General features: G+C 39.3%; 1 protein-coding gene across 1 annotated transcript; it reads left to right on the top strand.

Annotated features, from left to right (window-relative positions):
• The first annotated feature begins 2,846 nt into the window (after positions 1-2,846).
• Positions 2,847-17,099, top strand: DDX43 (DEAD-box helicase 43). The gene is made up of 14 exons (XM_040599275.1): positions 2,847-2,910; positions 4,237-4,344; positions 4,884-4,965; positions 6,674-6,830; positions 6,906-7,024; positions 7,274-7,384; positions 8,755-8,896; positions 11,423-11,523; positions 12,298-12,385; positions 14,196-14,323; positions 14,928-15,037; positions 15,631-15,769; positions 16,554-16,641; positions 16,992-17,099. Exons 1-14 carry the CDS (start codon positions 2,847-2,849, stop codon positions 17,097-17,099), a joined length of 1,545 nt encoding a protein of 514 aa, XP_040455209.1.
• The last annotated feature ends 1,456 nt before the right edge of the window (positions 17,100-18,555 follow it).

Raw genomic sequence — 18,555 nt, 5'->3', positions numbered from 1 at the left:
TCTGCTACCTCAGTTTAACTTGAGGCCTAGGTGAACCCCTTTCCTCTGCACTGAATCATTAAAATTGCTCTAGAATGCTGCTGCACCAAGCGTACAGCCATCTTTCCCCACTTTGCTGTTCCTGTAGTCCTGCCAAAGAGACGCTTCAGTATTTCAGTGTGAAGTACGAAATACAGAGAGCCTGTTCTTGCGGTGAAGTCAGTGCCTGTGGAGACTTCAAAATCAGAGCAAGATATTTCTTGTACAGGGATAGTTGATCCCCTACCTCTCTGATGAACATAATCTTACTGAAATTTAAAGGTGCAGTCTCCAGAAAGGCAGATTTTTCCATGTCAGCCATTTGTACCCGCAGGCTATATGAACACTGCCAAGCTCTGCCTAAGGATAAACAGAGGACAGGAAAAAAAAAAAAGCAAACATGTGCCTGCTCCCCTTGTGTTAAACCAGCCAGTCTTGCTTCAGGTGTACATAGAGATAGCAGGGAAGGGTCAGAGGACAGCAATGTGAAGTTCTTCCCGTTAAGTTGTTACCTTGCAGGTCACAACGGCCAGGCACAAGCAGTAACGTTCATGCATAGACACATACACGTTCACCGTTCAGCTCTGCACAATAGTACAGGACCATGCTTAAAAGGGAAACGTAAATCCTCATTTAGCAGATTTTCAGTGTAATTGAAAGGAGGGAAGGGGGGTGTTAGCTTTTCCTCAGGGTTTGGGTTTTTTTTTCTGTATTTTCACTGTGACAGTGACTGAGCACTGGGCCAGGTTGCCCAGGGAGCTTGTGGAGTCTCCATCATTGGCAACGTACACACTGCTGGGCAACCAGCTCTTGGTGTCCCTGCTTGAGCTGCGGGGCTGGACAAGGTGACCCCCAGAGACCCCTCCAACCACAGCCATTCTGATTGCTTCCAATACCATGCCGGCTTTGGTACACTCAGCCATACTACAATCTTCATTAAAGCATCATCAAAGCCTCATTTGAGATTAAATATTATTACGACTTCCCTAAAAAATTCAGACTGCAGTGTATCAGCGTGACACGAGCCTGGACCCCTCACAAAACTACTCAGCACCACCCTCACTCCCCAGCCTCCCCTGAGGCTGCCTGCCTTCCCTCCGGCCACCCCACAGACTTCGGGGGCATCCCACAGGTTCAGGGCCGAGTTCTTGCCCCTCTCGTCCTAAACCACCGCCTGGCCCTCAGCGGGGCCCGGAGCCCCCCCGGGCTGCCCCGAGGCCGGCGGAGCCGCCGGACCCCACCGCCCCCGCAGCACGCGCCAGGGCGCGGACGGGGCGCGAGCTCAGCCTCGGCTTCAGCCAGGACGGCCGTAGGTCCTCCCGCCCGCGCGCCGTCTCGCCGAGCCAGCCAATCACTGCTTACAGAGCCGCCCGTCCTGGCCAATCAGCGTGCCCCTAGCCTAAGGCACGCTGAGGGCCGCCACGTGAGCCGCGGCGTCCGGCGGGGGAGTCGCCATGTCTGGCTGGAGCAGGAGCCGCGACGGGGATGGCGGTGTGTCGGGGCGGCCGCCATCTGCTGCCGCCGCCGGGCGCCTGTGTCAGCTGCCGGCGACCCCTTCGCAGAGCCGCATCTCCGTAGAGGGTAGCGGAGGACGAAGGAGCGCAGAGTGGCGGCAGGTGTCGGCCAGCGGCGGAGGAGAGTGGGAGGCTCGAGGCACTGACGGCTCCCGCGGCCCCGGGGAGGCGGCGCGGCAGGGGCTGCCCCGAGCCACCGCCGGCCAAGCTCAGAGCGCCGCGGTGCCCCTCACCTTCCACATCGATAGCGCCCTGGTCGGGGCTCTCATAGGTACTAACGGCCACACCGCCACCCCCCGGGGCGCTTGGCAGCGGGGGGAGCAGGAGGGGACAGGACCGGGTCAGGGAGAGGTTTGTTGGTGTGGGCCCCTGGCAGTTCCCTTGCACCTCAGTCGTCTGGCATGGCAGGATGCTCTTGCAGGGCACTGGCTGAAGAGCAGAGCTCTCCTGCTCGCCAGGGTAGCAAAGCTTTTCCTCCCTGAAGTGGCTGGCTTGGTGCCCGTCTCTCATGGCTAGCAGTCTGTAAGTGGGCTGAAGCCCCTCTTTAGGCATGTGGAGGAAGGGTGGCTCTCTTGGAAGTAGTTTTGCTGCTCCATCTCTTTTAACTGGGGTGCCGTCCACCCCGTGGCCAGAAAAGTTAGCCACATTTTCCAGTGGTTTGGTGCCACAAGTGCTGTTATTTATGGATGCCTACCCTCACATGGATGGCTTAGGTTTTGGTTACAACCAAAATACTTAAAGAGTTACCATGTGTAGTTTTTTACAGTTCTGCCTAAATCTCTGTAATACCTGCAGTGTATCTTTATAACAGGTCGGGGAGGAACTAAAATAAGAGAACTTGAGGATTCTTCAGGCTCCAGGATAAAGGTACTATATGCTGTGTGGCATCAAGGCCTGGACTCTGTTGAGAACATACTGGGTTTTGCTCCAGTGTAAACCAGTGGCTGCAGCAGAAGGGTGTTGCAGTGATAATTCAGCTCTTTTTACAAGAATGGGTAAAAAGGAAGTGGGATTGAGGGTGCAATTTGACTGGTATGTGAAAGTAGGAAGAGCTTATTGATATTCTTTTTCCCCAAGTATGCGTTTATTTCCCTTTGTTTTAGGAAGGGAATTAAAGGACCTCTTCCTAGGAAGAGAAGTTAAAATTCAGGAAAAAAAAAGTAAAGTTTGTTTTCAGTATGTATTCCTATATAATAAATTTTTTTGGAGTATCAAAAAAAACTCAGTAAGGTTTTATGAACATAGGTTATAAAGGGAACCCATGAAGCTGAAATAAGGATTTTTGGCAGTGTTGCTGTGCAAAACAAAGCCAAGATGTTGATTGACAATGCTGTTACAAGATCTGGACAAAAGAACATTAGAGGGGGGACTGAGAAAGGTAAGTAATATGTTTTGGAAGGTGAGAAGAGGGGAAAGAAAACCTACGTTTGCTAGAGTATTTTTATATTGTTAATATTTTACCAGAGTGAATTAACTTTCAGCTTGTTCTTGGACATTGTCATACTTCCTTAAAACAGAAATATGTAGATGTTCTCTTTTCTCAGCTATGAATAGTATCACCCCCTGCCCCCAAACTGCCAGACTTCTGTGAGAATCTGTTCCTTTGAGGTTTCAGCACTTCTAATGAATGCAAAAGCGTTTCTTGCATTATCAATCCGATTCCTCCAAAATACAAGTACTGGTTATAGTTTAACGTCTAATGTGGTATCAGTGCAGTATTAAAATTCAGTAAGCTTTTATAATGTAGCCTATAAAACAAATGGTACTGATCATAGCACGGGTGATGCTGACTTCTTACTGCTTTCATGGCAAGTTAGCATTTAAGATTTGATATTGCACATGGTGCCTCACTTTACTAGACCTGATGATGTTAACTGTCTGTTACATGGATCTGTAAGTAATGGCTATATGTTGAGGTTCTGCTTATGTTACTGGTATTTGTCTTCTATGTGCTCCCAATGACTTTTTGCACAGACAGCATCCATAGTTGTTTATTTGAGGCACTGATGAGGAAGAAGGGATCATCAGAGAGTTGTGTTCCAGCATTAGAATAAAAGGAGTGGAGTAATTGAGAGTTTTGATCTTGGAGGTGCCCCAGATGGTAGACAAGCATGTTTCAGGAGACTAGAAACAGTTAACACTCCTTTAGTATGTGTGACTGTGTTTTCCCCATGTTTCCTGCTCTTCCACTAATACAAATTATGTTCCATTTATATCTTCATTGTAAAATCTCTTTCTTGAGGAGTGTTAACCTCATAAAAAAAAGGAATATACAGTATAATAGCACTAAGACTTTAATTGTGGTGTTATTGGATGCTTTAGAAGTAGACCTTGTTCTTGTAGGTGTTAAAAATAAAGCTTTCTGTCTCCATACCATCTACTGGATTCACTAGTTTTTTCAAAAGTCTGCTAACAGCAAGCCTCCTTTATAGCTGGAGGAACAGCATTTTGGAACCTGTCATTAATTCCTTTATAAAGATGTTGAAATTCTGCTTTTTTCTTACCAGAACTGGATTTGTACAGGCTTTGCCAATGTTTCAGTTTAAGACCTAGGAAAGAATTTTCTATTTAAATGCTTCATGTCTATTCACAATCACTTAAGAGGCCTTACAATAGAAAAAGAAAGTCAAGTGTTTGAGATGATTTCTTCCCTACCTTGCAACAGATTCCATCAAACAGCAGCATTTTGGTACTGACTCTGCAGGAAGAACCTTGGACGTTAGGAACCCTGAAAGTAATCCAAAGAAACCTGTGATTAACTGGATCTCTCTCCGAGAAAACAAAGCTAAATATGAAGTTATGAAGTGGGCAGGTTAGTTTTAAAATTTTGATTGTATGGTACCTGTCTTTATTTGGTAAATCTGTTGAGTGCTTAAATGTTTTAGGTTTTGCTTTGAGATAACTGATTTGGACACTTAAAGATACAGTTAAGTATTTGCAGTAAAGTGACGACATGAGCTTTTCTCAGCATGGTCATGGAGGACGCTGTAGTTGTTGTGTGAAGACTTAAACTTGCTACTCTACTGGTGTTTTGACTCCAGCCGTTGAAAATGCTGCTGTTTTGTATGTGACCGCAGCAAAAAACTGAGGAATGTTAAATATTGTATATGTTAATAGAAATTACTTTAGAACTTGAAATGTGGGGAAGTGGTTCTTTTTGCAGATACTTAAGCACTTGTCTCAGCCTTCATCTTTTATGTGAACGGCAGTAGTCTTCCAGCACTTTTGACTAGCCTTCCTAGTACAAGGCACTGTCTGCGTTTTGGGATTTCCGTCTTAAACTTTAGCAGACTTTCCCTGAGTCTGTAGCATTTCTTACTGACCCAAGTTTACTTCTTCTGATTGTTTAAGGCTTGCCTCCTATTGAGAAAAACTTCTATGAGGAATCATCAAGGACTGCATCTATGTCACAAGAGGAAGTGGAGCTGTGGCGGTAAGATCGTTTCTTTTGGGAATCATCTGCTTGGCAAAAATTACTGTTGAAGTATAAAGCCCAGAAAGTTGGAGGTGAAATACAGCGACAGAAGCATTAATGTTAGGGTTTTGTAATAATTTAGATCTTTCTTAGGAACTCTTTTATTGGAAGTTAAACAATAACTAGAAGATGATGTATTAATTAGTTGCTTGGAAAATTAACTTTAGGGATTAACTGCTTCTCTAAAAGTGTTTGATCTAGTTGGCTTTTGGAAGGGGAAAAAAAAATCAAGATGGTTTGTTTGGCTTTTGGCTGTTTCTTTGAATTTCATGAAACTGCATGTTCGCATTTTCTAGGTCCTTCCAAATATGATTGTTCATGTGTTGAATACCTCTTGGCTGCCATTTATTTCCCCATATATTTTAGTCAAATGCAGTGTACAAAGCAAATTTCAACTTTTATTACTGTTCTCTTCCTATCTGTCTTGTCTTTGCAAGTGCATCTTGGTGAGTATATGCCTCAGTTAACTGTATGCATTCATTTTGAATCTGTTAATCTACATCATTACTTCACAAGAAAAGCAGATCATCTGTTTCAAGCGATTCAGTTCAGGCCCTGGTAATAGCTTCAACCCTTTTCAGTAGTTCTAATGAAGTTGGTGAGCATTCCTGAAGCATTACCTTTTATTACTTTTCTTTATGCATGGTTCTGGTTTTTCTCTTGCATGCCCACCAGAGAAACCTTGCCACAGTGAGCAAAGCATGGAATTGACATGTTTCCTGAAAGTTTATGTACGGTATTGTTAAAGCTGGTCAAGAGTAACAGAATGTTTGTTCTGTAGGTTCAGAACATTCATTGAGAAATGGCACTTGTGTGATAGAGGGATGTTTTTAATCTAATCTGTTTGTTTTAAAGAGGAAAAGGCAGTAAATGGAAAAAAAAAAGTAAACATGAGGAGAGGGTGAATTACTCGTTCTTTTCATAGCCCATACCCTGCCTGAGGTAAAACTGTTTGCTGAATGGAATCTTCAGAAGAGTACAGGACTGGAGTGAAGATAAACTACTTAATACCGCTTAATGGCGGGGGGGGGACGACACACACGCAGAACCTCAGTTTTTAATACAGCTTTTTTTGTACATTGTGTTTTGCGGTTGCTTTTTTTTTTTTTTGGGGGGGGGGTGGGGGCGCGGAATGTTGAGCTTGGCCTACTGGCCACATTGTTTTTTCTAGACTGTTCTGTTTGTCTTTTCTAGAGCATCCGGGGAACTGCTCTGAAAATATTTCAGGAAAGCTTTTGTCAGAGTATAGTGCTCTGACAAAGAGGTGCAATCCATTCCTCTGTGTTCTGGGTTGTATTTAGGTTTAAAAACTTGAAACATCATTTAATTTGTTAATAGAGTGTCATTGAAGTCTGATATGACAGTACTGCAGTTTGTTAATAGCCATATATAACTTCAAATTAGTCATGCTTAAGAGGAATGGTAATTGATGCCTCCAGGAGAAGTTTCTGTAGTAAAGCTTTCGTAAAAGTCAGAATAGCTGTAAGTTTCATTCAAGAGCCTCAACTTGTTTTCTGTTGTTAAGGGAATTAAAAAACAAAACAAAACAAAACAAAAAAAACCCAAAAAAACCCAAAAAAACCTCAGAAAGCCAGTCTTTTATGTTAGCTCTGAATTTTCAGTTAATGAGACTTTAAAGCAATTGCACTTCTTTAATTCTATACAGGAAAGAAAATAATAATATAACTTGTGATGACTTAAAAGAAGGTGAAAAGCGCTGCATTCCCAATCCTGCTTGTAAATTTGAAGATGTATTTGAGCATTATCCTGATATTATGGCTAATATAAGAAAAGTTGGTTTTCAAAAGCCTACACCAATTCAGGTATTCCTTCAATTTTGATGACCCTAACTGAAGCTAAAGTTAAAAATACATTAAGTATTTGTTGTTTTATATTAGTCCCAGGCATGGCCGATCTTACTCCAAGGAATTGATCTTATTGGTATAGCACAGACTGGTACTGGGAAGACATTAGCGTACTTAATGCCTGGATTCATTCACTTGACTTCACAACCAATGTAAGAACTGCTGACATGTCTGACTTGTGTAGTTGTGGATGCTTCGTCCCTACCCCCACCCCCAATGTGATGGTTACAAATTGGAAATAAGTTATAAACTTGGTGGAATAAGTACCAATTTTGTCACCATAGATTCTGTTAGTAGCAATATACTGAGAAAGTCTAGAACAGTATAAAAATATTGGATGTCAGATGTGATGGACTTTGCCTAGCCTTACATACCCACATTCTAAAGATGGTTTATTGCAGTTCCAAGGATCAGCGTGGGGGGCCAGGAATGTTAGTCCTTGCTCCCACTAGAGAACTGGCACTTCAAGTAGAGGCAGAGTGTTTGAAGTACGTATACAAAGGAATTAAAAGGTAATCCAACTTCTTACTTGCTTGTTAAGTAATATTTGTCTCCTACCACTTGTGGCTTAATTCATCTACTGAAATAATTGCATTTGCTAAGAGAGGAGGGCAAGGTAGTAAATGCGGAGTCTGTATTTCCCCAGTTTCTAGAGTGTCTGTTTTGACTACTTTCATGGTGAAAATCTTTGTTATATAGTCAAATTCTCTGTATTGTAGCTTTGTTGCTTCTTGTCCTGCTTTATGGACAGCTGAGAAAAATCTGGCTGTGTCTTCTCGGCATTGCTGTTAGGTAGTTCTAGACGGCAATAAGATCTCCCTGAACACTATCTTGAGGCTGAACAAGCCTGGTAACCAGTTTCTCACATCATGCACTTCATCCTCTTGATCATCTTGGTAGCTGCCTGCTGGACTTGTTCCAGTATGGATATGTCTGTCTTTCAGTAGAGGCAGGGAGTACAAAAACTGGATATTGTGCTTGAGGTGTGGTCTCACAAGCACTGAATAAAGGGGAATAACGAGCTCTGTCAACCTGCTGGCTACCTTCTGTATAGCACAACAGTTACGCTGCTGAACAGTGTTCAGTTTCTTGCCCGGTGAAGTCTTTTCTGCAAAGTCCTCTTCTAGTATGTTGGCCCTCAGCCATGGGGTAATTCCATCCCCGTTTTTGCTTTCATTAAACCTCATGGGATTCCTGACAGCCCATTTCTCTAGCCTTCTGTGGTTCTTCTGAGTAACAGCCTAGTCCTCTAGTGTACCACCTGCTTTCCCAGTTTGGTTTTACCCACAAACCTGCTGAGAGAGTAGATTTTCATTTAAGCTGTTAAACAGACATTACTTTACTTCAAAACTTAATTTCAGAGCTCTCTGGTAACTTTGTATAGCACTCAGGATTGTAGTCATCAAATAATTAAATGCATGTTCTACTTCCTTCCCCAAAATACTGAGGAGTTTTACAGAGTGTGTTGAGTTTGAATGTAAGCCTAATACCTTTACAAGTACATTGATTGATTTTAACAGCAAAACAAATTAACTTTTGATGGTACCGTTTAGAAAATTATGCGTCCTTTCATATGTTCAGCTATTTTTGGTATGAATATTTCCAGAACAACGCAAAACATACTCGTAGCTTAATAGCTACCTTCCTTCCTTTTATGGTTACTTTCACTGCACTTTCAGCAGAAAGCTGTTGCTGAATGTTGAGGGAGTATTAAGTTCATTATTTATTGTGGTGCTGTCAGTCATACTTACTGTGTTTCTTCTTCTTGGTAATACCAGATGGTATTTTTTAAAGTGCAGCAATATAGTGGCGTTTATTTGAAAAAGATTGACTTTACTTGAACCTTAATACACTGCTTCTGTAAACATTTTATTTTTTTCAGTATTTGCATATATGGTGGTGGGGACCGAAAAGGACAGATAAACGTGGTTACCAAAGGTGTGGATATTGTTATTGCTACTCCTGGCAGACTGCATGATCTTCAAATGAACAACTTCATAAATTTGAAGAGCATAACATACTTGGCAAGTAGCTGATACAGAATGCGTAATGCACCAGTTGGGAAATGGTTGACCTAACTTTATTAAAGCTTAAGTTCACCCTTTCTTTAAACTCTTCAAGACTTAATTACAATACATCTTAACATTCAGATTGGTGTCAGAGGGATGGTTCATGCTTACCGTAATTGCATTTCAGATGTGGAATATTGCCTAGAAAAAAATAAAACGGGCTTTTAGTACAATAAGCATTTTAAACATGCTAAATTATTACCTCATTTTAGTAATGTTTGCTGGTTTAAAGTTCTCTTTGTCAAAGTCAGTTATGAGTGGATGAAATGCCTTTTTGAAGTTGTCTTTTCCTTTTCTTTTAAAGGTTTCCAGTGACTCAGAGTCTTATTAGAACTTGTGCAGTAAGCACTAGAGTCACAGACAGTTAATATTTAAATGTTTGGGTGACTGACTTTCTTCTAATCTCAGTGGGGAAAATAGGTAGATAAACATTGTTATGAATCCTTATGTCTTCATTCTTGTCTTTTGCTGTGCTGGACACTTAAAACCATTGCTATTTCATAAAGTACTTTCATATATTCAAATTGAGTTGTCTGTCTAACTGGTGGCTTGTTGCCTAGTTTGACAATTTGGCCCACTTTCCTTCCGTTATCTGCGCTCCTTCCTAAGGCTTAAATACTCATTTTGCTCTAAAAGTTAGCTTCAATTCTAGATAATAGTTGTCAGCTTACTGGCAAGGCCAGTGGTGGTATAGCATCATTAGAAATGTGGTCATCTGGAAAAGGAAATACTCTTGGAAGACAGCAGAGTAGACTGCTTACAATACATGTCACTTGAAGATTCCTTTCTGTATCGCTGTGTTCAGTGTAAGTCAGTATTCATTAATCGGTAATCTGAGTGCTTTTTTTTTTTCTTTTGAACTTATGCTCATAAAGCAGAAGGAAGGAAATTTGAGTTGCATGTGAATAATTGGGAAGCATTTAGGGGGAAGAGTATACTAAAAAAAAAACCCTGTATAAATCATGAAGTAGGATATAGAAGGTAGATTAGAGTAGTCCTTTTATTCTTCAAATACAAAAAAATAGTATAAAACTTACCAACTGATTTTAAAATGGAGGAAAGAAAATAGTTTTCACATGAAGAACTAACTGGCTTGTAAGAATTTATTGCCAAGAAATACAACTGAAATGAGTAATACTAACAAACAAGCAAATAAGTATAGATAACAAGAAACCTAAGATTATGTCAGTTTGTGGGAGATCTGGTTTATAAACAAGGACCTGCCTATGAGGAATTTGGAAGAAACAGTGCTAATATCTATCTTACATCTACTACAGCTTTTATTCTTTATTGAGCATCTGTCATAAATAAACTTCAACTACTCTGATCCATCTGATACACATACTTACGCTTTCGTCTCCCCACCCATTGAAGTACCAGTGTGCTTCATAGCTTAGAAAGCTCCTGCTGCTAAAAGGGGTGTAGTAGCCAAATCTGTATATAAAATTAGTCATGTTTCAGCCTTGCCATTGTATTAGAATCCAACTAGTTAAGGAAGTCTCTGTGAGTCTTTTGAAAATAAATAGAATTAAATCAAGAACTAGAATTCTTGTCTTCTGTCTCTCAGATGATTATTTCTAAGATTTACACAGATAGTGTACAAAAACCCTTTAATAGAATAAAACATCTGAAAAGAATGGACCAATAAAATCAGGACAGTAGAAAGGGATTATCGTCGAAGTCTTACGTTTCCACATAAGTGACTAGAAGACATCAGTACTTAAAAGCATGATCCATATAATTTTGATTTATGTAAACTCTACTTGAAAATTAAAGGAGAAAAATGAGACTTGAATGGCAGCCTTCTTCCTTTGCGTGAGACTAAAACGTTCACAAGTGTGCTTGATATTAGAAAAAAGATCAGTTCCAAATAGTTGTGCTCAGACCTTCAGCTCACTTGTTCTCTTTTGGTAGGTTGTTAGTTCTTATTTTGTTACTAGATGAAACAAGTTTGAGCTCTGGATGTTCTGCAGTGTCCTATTGTGAGCCAGAATGTACAGTCTGGCTTTTTTCCTACTTCTAATGAGGAACTAAATTGATAACTGATATCTTGATCTGTTGTGAGATCTCTAACAAGGTAGAAATGAGATTTCCCCTCTAAACTACCAAAAATTTCTTACGAAGAGTGTTGTGCACAGTTCCACACCCTGTGCTTTGTCAATTTTAGGTTTGTTGGGTTTTTTAGTTCTGCACTTATTTTCAGACACCAACCAAATTATTGTTCAAACAAACAGTTGTTTCTTCTTCCTTGACTTTTAAGTGCTCTTAAGGGTGTAGGTTTTCTTCTTCTGCCCTCAAATGTATTACTAAATGAAAAACCTTCAAGGAAATTGAAGTGGTGAAGTTGAACAGGTTTTGCAATATGTTATGGAGTGGATTCTGCAATTAAAATTGTTACCGTTAAAATGGTCTGCTCTGTAGTGTTTTGCTGAAACCGTTACCTAAGGAACTAGACACAATAAATAACCTTGTTCTGAGCAGGTTTTAGATGAGGCTGACAGAATGTTGGATATGGGATTTGAACCTCAGATAATGAAGATCCTAATAGATGTGCGGCCTGACAGACAAACTGTTATGACAAGGTATGTAAACATAATGATGTTCTGTACTGAATACTGTAAACATAAGGTTATTGAAAAAGTTAAGTTCTAAACAAATGTGTCAAGTTTAATAAAAACTTCCACTAGCCTGAATGGGTATGGCATCAGTTTTCTTTCTAATTCTGTCTACTCAATCCTAATGAGTCATTTCACAGTTTTATTTTCATTTCTAACCCCTTTTCTGATGTTGTATATAAACTATAAAACCAACGGAGTTTTTTCCAAAAACGGAGGTGTCCTGGGAGTGCTAGAATTTGCCCCATTAATTTGAAATGCCAGCTTCCACATCTTCATCTGGGGCCAAATGTGTCTCCTGACTTCCTGATCAATATTTGTGCTAGTCTGTACCTGGATTAATTTTGAAATTACCCAGCTTTTTGGACCTTAACAATAGAAAAATCCCAACAATAATTCTCGTTACTGTATTTTACATTGGAGCTATTGTTTTAGCAATAAAAGCAGACTGGAAACTTGCTTATTACATATCACTGTAGTAGTAAATTAACTTCTGTCTTCATTAGAAAGGCTCCATAGCTGTTGCCCGTACTTTTAACCTAGAAAGTACCTTTAAAGCTTGAGTGCTTAAACTTCTTAAGATTATTTCTAAATGTTACATAAATTCACTGTTAACTGCATGCTCAAGTGTTTCACTGGTGTATGAGAAAGAAAAGAAAGATGAATGTGATTAAATTAATGAATTGGAGAAGGTTTTGCACACACTTCTTATGTGTGTGTCTTCTTCCATTTCCTGTTTAGTGCTACCTGGCCTGATGGTGTTCGTCGCCTAGCAAAATCCTATTTGAAAAATCCTATGATTGTGTATGTTGGCACTCTTGACTTAGCAGTAAGTTTTTGGGGTTGGTTGTTTTGTTGGTTTGGTTTTTGGTTTGGTTGGGGTTTTTTTGAGAAGAACCTATGGTTAAACCAGGAAAAATTTTGCTTGTAACTATATGTAAGTAAATGCACGTAACTTTAAAATCAGTTCAGACTTCAAAAAAAAAAAAAAATCCATATCATTCTTTTAAAGCTTCATTAAAAGTTTAGAAAACACTAGAAGAAAAAAAGTAGCAAAGGTGTTTGTTCATGTGTTTCTGTAACAAGTACTAAATCTTCAGTAGAAGATACTACAAGTGAGGGGTATCAATACAATTACAGTTGAATATTGTACTTTGCATTGCCACATGTTCTTGCCTAAACCTTGGTTTCTGCAGCCTTTGCCCCTGTTCAGCCAGTTCTTGTTCCTTCCCTTTCCTTCTGAAGGTCTTCATTCTCATGCATACGGATCCCTATATGGATCTGTGTTTCTTAACTGCTGCTTTCTTCAAAGAGTGGAAGCTCTGTACTGAATTCCTGGCACTTGCATAGAGTAGGAATATATGTGTTAGAAGAAGAACCCTAAGAAAGTTCAGAACTTCTGATATGTAGATGTAGTTGCATACTTGTCATGCTTATGCAGCTGTGTGTAGTTGGCTTCAGTACCAGCAGGATTTACAGAAATGGTAGTTCTACCAAGGTCTCTGCATCCTGGTCCAGAGATTGCTTTGAGTTCAGTTCTTTTTAAGAAATCTTCCTTTTCACTTCTTTTATTTCTTCTAAAAAAGAAATCTTCCACCTTTAGCGGTAGGGATGAGGAAACTTGGTATCCAATATACTTCTGGGTGGAAATAGGGGGAAAATGTAGTTTTCGTCGGTTCTATTCAGAACTATAATCAAAGGGCATTACTTGTCAAAGGCAGAGGATTGGGCTTTGAAAGATAACAACTGCTATTGTAGCTCTCTTTCTTCATCTCTTTTACAGGAGCTTCTCTTAATTGTAAGAGGTGACTTCTGGGGGTGGGGGGGTGAGGAGGGGTTCCCATGTGGAGAGGGAATTCGTGTACTTGTTTGATTCTTCAGCCCTTGCCACAAGGTCATGAGATAGTGCCATGAGAATGTCTAGACCTTTATACTACTCACACAGTGCACCTTAGACATTCTGTGGCAGGGGTACTCAAACTTTTTAAACGGGGCTGGCGCAGGGATGAAGTGGCAGGAGGCCATCTGCGGCTGCTTGGTTTCCCCCCCCAACCCCTGGCCGGGGTGGGGGGGGGTGTTGTCTGTAGATACCGGGGGCCGGATTGAGGACCCTGGGGGGCTGTATCCAGCCCGCAGGCTGTAGTTTGAGGACCCTTGTTCTGTGGCAACCATCAAATATAATGGAGTTAAATTTTTATTAACAAACAGTTGTAGGAAGAATTAAACAGGACTGATAATTTCAAATAGATTAGTCTTCTTTAAAAGTTTGTCCCTTCAAGGAAGACTGCCATTGTTCCAGCTTGCTCTGGATTAACGTAATATATACTCAAGTTAAAGTACTTCAATCTGATTTTCACTGAGATTAGGAATATTTGTTTCACCTCACTAGGCTGTTAATCTGTGCCCTCTAAATCTCTGCAAATATATAACCTGGCAAACTGCTTAAAGGTAAATTTTACTGTTCTCCTAAAGTGACGAGGAAACATTGAATAAATCTGCATTGTTTGAACTCTAAACTGATACATATCTTGGTTTTAAAATAGTTTTTCATGGTATCATATTACTAGTTTCATATATTGTAATATGGGATTTAACAGAAAAATTGTTTCCACTTAACATCCCTTTTTGCTGCTTAACAGGCAGTAAATACAGTAGAGCAGAGAGTTGTTGTTATCGCCGAGGAGGAAAAGAAAGCTTTCATGCAGTACTTCATTGACACTATGAAGCCAAGTGATAAAGTCATCATTTTTGTGGGAAAAAAACTTACGTATGTAATCACTTCCCAGTATTACATCTGTCTGTTGGTGGGTTGTTTGGAGTTTTTTTTCCTCCTAACAAATACTGGGTAGTTTCTTAGTTCACATAATTACCAAGCATAACAGCTCTTGTCAACGTGTCAGTAGCAGTAGTATGTTTATCTATTCATTTATTCATTCCTCTAGACTGACTAGTAGTTTGGATCTTTTTTAATGTCATTAATGGTGGTGGTAAAACTCAAATTTCACATAGTAAGTAGATGTTAAGATTCTTGGGGTACATTAATGTGATGTACTGTTTACTTTCATATGCAACCAGTGCCTACAAGACCTGAGGGGGGGGGGCACGATGTCACTGTACCATACCTGATCTTTTTGAGTGAAAACCACAAAAATAATCTATTTCTCTTATATATAAAAAAGCAAAAAATTATGTGGGGATTATTCTTGCTTTCATACTGGTTTATAATAAGTAACAGCTGACCTAGGTAGGGTTTTGTCCTTAGGCACATTTAGTTTTTGTTGTCACAGTATCATCTTTTGGATCTAAATGTAGATGCTGCGCTTTTTCTTCCCCCAGCCCTCTTTAAGAACCAGTGTTTTATTTTATCCTAGAGCTGATGACTTAGCAAGTGACTTTAGTCTCCAAGGAGTTCCAGTACAGTCACTTCATGGTAGCAGGGAACAGTGTGATCGAGAACAGGCCTTAGATGACTTCAAGAGCGGTAAGTTAGTACCAAAGTACTGGTTTATTAAAAAAAAAAAAAAAAAATCAGGAAACGGGGTCTTCAATAAAATTTGGAATGTCTGAGTTAAATAATTTAAAGTAAGTCTTGTTTGTTTTCTTGAAATCTCTATGGAAAAGTCAGTATTATGTTAGTCTACAGAACAGTAAATTTAAAGTGTCAAATAATGGTGCTTTCAGTGAAACAGTTCTGTTCTTGATTATGCTGGTAGGGTTATACTTTCATGTTATGTGATCACGTGCTAATAAAACAGTAGTCCTATGGTAAGGATGCCCCCTGACAATATAGTTGGTGGAGTTTCTGTTCTTTTCAGACTGTTTCAGCTAGGCATGTTTCTTGCTTGTTCTGCACCCTACTGTTCTACTTGGGAAGTACAAATAATAGTAAAATGATACTTCGAGTGCTTATTTACCACCTTGTATTTGATGCTAACTCGGTGTGACATGCAACGATTTTTTCCTTTATGTGTTAAGAATAAGTGCATTATACACTAGAAAACAAATAGACCAAAAGGAGTATATTTACTGTTTATTTTATAAACTCCCATTCTCTTTCTGTTGTACTTATTTTAGGCAAAGTTAGAATACTGGTAGCTACTGACTTAGCATCCCGTGGCCTTGATGTGCATGATATTACTCATGTTTTTAACTTTGACTTCCCTCGCAACATTGAAGAATATGTTCATAGAGTAGGTCGTACCGGAAGAGCAGGGTAAGCATTTGTAAGAGAAGAGTAACGTGTTGTCAGTGTTTTATGCAGTGCATAGGTGTTTGTCTTGCCAAATACTAGACCTACAGGTGATGTGGGGTGGGGGAGTGAAGTCTTCAGGGTCTAGCAAAGTATGTTTTAGATAATGTACTGCTTCATGTTTTGAAATTAGTTCACTTAAATGTAAGGCAAACAAGTGTTCCACTCTTCTGTTACTTCATTGAAGTGGATAGGAACGAGGGCTGTTTGACAGCTGGTTTAAGTGCTGAAGAATTATGGTTCAAAACATTGTCTGTGTAGATAATCTGAAATGTCATTTCCTTGTCTATCTCTTCGTGAGCCACTAAGTTGTTTAGTTTCCTAGGCAGCCCATTGGGAAAAACTTATATCATTTCAAAGTTTTCAGCCTGTCATGGTGGTGTAGTTTGGTGCTAGAATTTCTGAATGCTGCTTTCCCAGGTTGGCACAAGTGCAGTTTTTCTTTTGTATGTGTTTATTTTATTAATGGTATGTATGTATGCCTTTTCATGCTTAAATATGTTGTCTTTATGCTAGGTTTATTGTCTAAAAGTCTCAATTAGTTGTGCCTTTGCTCCATATTAGGTGAATTGCCGTATTATGATCTTTATGAAAAGTTGCTTTGTGTCACATGCATAGTAAATACTCAAGCCAGTTTTACTTACCAGTTCAATAACACTGCCTTACAACTTATTACTGTATAGGTCAGTAGGAAAAGCCTAGCAGTAGTTGTTTTGAAGATCAACAGTTATTTTATTCCTTGTTTTAGACGTACTGGGAAGGCAGTAACACTTGTCACCAAGAATGATTGGAGAGTTGCATCTGAGCTGATTGAAATTCTGGAAAGAGCAAACCAAGTAAGAATACACGTTACTGGGTAGGAATTGTTTTGGTTCTGGGTTACGACCTGAAACTGTTCGTGAAGGTCTAAGCCTACTTAGACCTTTCTTGGTGAGTGTTTGTAGTGTCTTGTGCAAAAAATCGGTGCTTAAGTCTGTCTTGCTGTGGATATCCTTAGCTGTATTTTACCTTACAGGTGAGTCCCAGAAAAGAACCGGGAGCTTTAATCAAAGCCTTCTGTGTCCAAAGAAAGGACATAGACACCTGCTGAGGAATAATAGTATATATTTTATTCCATTTGTATTTCACTTCTGGATGCATGTTTAGATTTAAAACTGACCTTGTCATTCTGCTGCTTTCTTATCAGGTAGTTCCAGACGGGCTTATTGCAATGGCAGAAAGATACAAACAATTTCAAATCAGAAAAGAAACTGAAAAGGATATGCGAAGACCTCGGAGAAAGCCCTCAAAATAACTGTAATCAAAGTTCAAAACTTAGTGAAACAAAATTATTATAGTTAGTCTTAGCCTCTGTGGGCTTGGATTTAGAAGTTTGTCTTGGTTGTTTTCTGTACCTGTGCTATTAAAATGAGTTTTAAATAGTGGTTTAGGAAAAAAAAAAACTGGATTAACTTTATGTAGAATTAAATCTGGTTTTGCACTTAGACACTACTTTCACTTAATTTCATTATTCTAGTGTGATGTGCATGATTCTAAAGCCATTACCTACTGGTTAAAAACAAATACTGTGGGGTTGTTTGGTGGTTGGTTGTGGGCGTTTTTTTTAGTTAAATGCCATATTAATATATAAAAATATAAAAAACAATCTTTAGTTTCAGAAAGCTGGATGAGTGAATGTAAGCAGTTTGTCACTGACTTCAAAATAGTGTACTTCTGCCTTGATAGACCACATCTGGCAGTATTTCTAGGGATAACTTGGTTATTTGAGAACCGCTGTGTTTGCAGTAACTGGTGTCTGCTGAAGCAAGTTTTGTTTTGGTTTGGGTTTTTTTTGTTTATTCTGAAACATTGAAAAACATTTTTGTTAAGACTTGTGTTTTAAGGGTTTTTTTGAGAGAAGTCTACATTTCCTCCTGATGGAGGAGAGCATAACAAGAAGTATGTGTTCGTGACTAACTGGGGGGAAAAAACCAGCTCCGTCTACTCTTGTTCTCATGAATGTAATTTTCTAGCTTAAGGAAGAAAAACAGTTTACTAGAGCAATGTTAATAAAATCATGAAGAAAAAATATATTTGAAGGTCAGCTTTTATTTCTTTGAGATAAAGTTGATTCAAATTTTACATTTGGATGTCAGGTTCTTTCACACAGACCCCTAATGATAGTGGGGTCTGTTTTCACTCTTTGGAAGTCGTATGGGAAGGACCTTAATTTAATGCTTGGTCTTAGCTTGTGTTTACTTACATGTCATATGAGTAAATGGAAAACCTAATAAACTGAATCTAGTGAGATGATAATATTTTAGTGAAATTACTTTTTAAATGTTCTTCTGACCTTACCTCTTTTTTTATTTGTTCATAATTGAGGTGAAATCTGGGCATTATTTAAGCCAGTAGGTTATTTTGCTTTCAAAAAGTAGGCTAAAAATAGAGACTTCCCATGGCTTCTTTAAGAAGAAGCAAAAAATGTATTTACTTAAAGCACAGCAGTTCCCAAATGCTGTGTATTTATCACCTGCACAGTTTTAGTAATAGGAAATAATTATTCGTTTTTCCTGCCACACACACTCTTCCACATAAGAAAAATTGAGCTGAATACTGATTCTGAAAATATCAAAACCAAAATACAGCATGAATCTGACAACTTTTCACGTGGAGAGTCTTCCTCCTTGATGCAGGTTGAAGATAGAAATCTTGTAGAAAGAGATACCTCATTAACGCTCATTAGCACAGTAACTTTTATTCTGTTGCAG

Source organism: Falco naumanni, chromosome 6 (assembly GCF_017639655.2).
Source record: "Falco naumanni isolate bFalNau1 chromosome 6, bFalNau1.pat, whole genome shotgun sequence".
In the NCBI taxonomy this organism is placed as follows: Eukaryota; Metazoa; Chordata; class Aves; order Falconiformes; family Falconidae; genus Falco; species Falco naumanni.
Note: the sequence above shows the minus strand (reverse complement) of the source record. Positions and strands in the feature narration are given on the sequence as shown.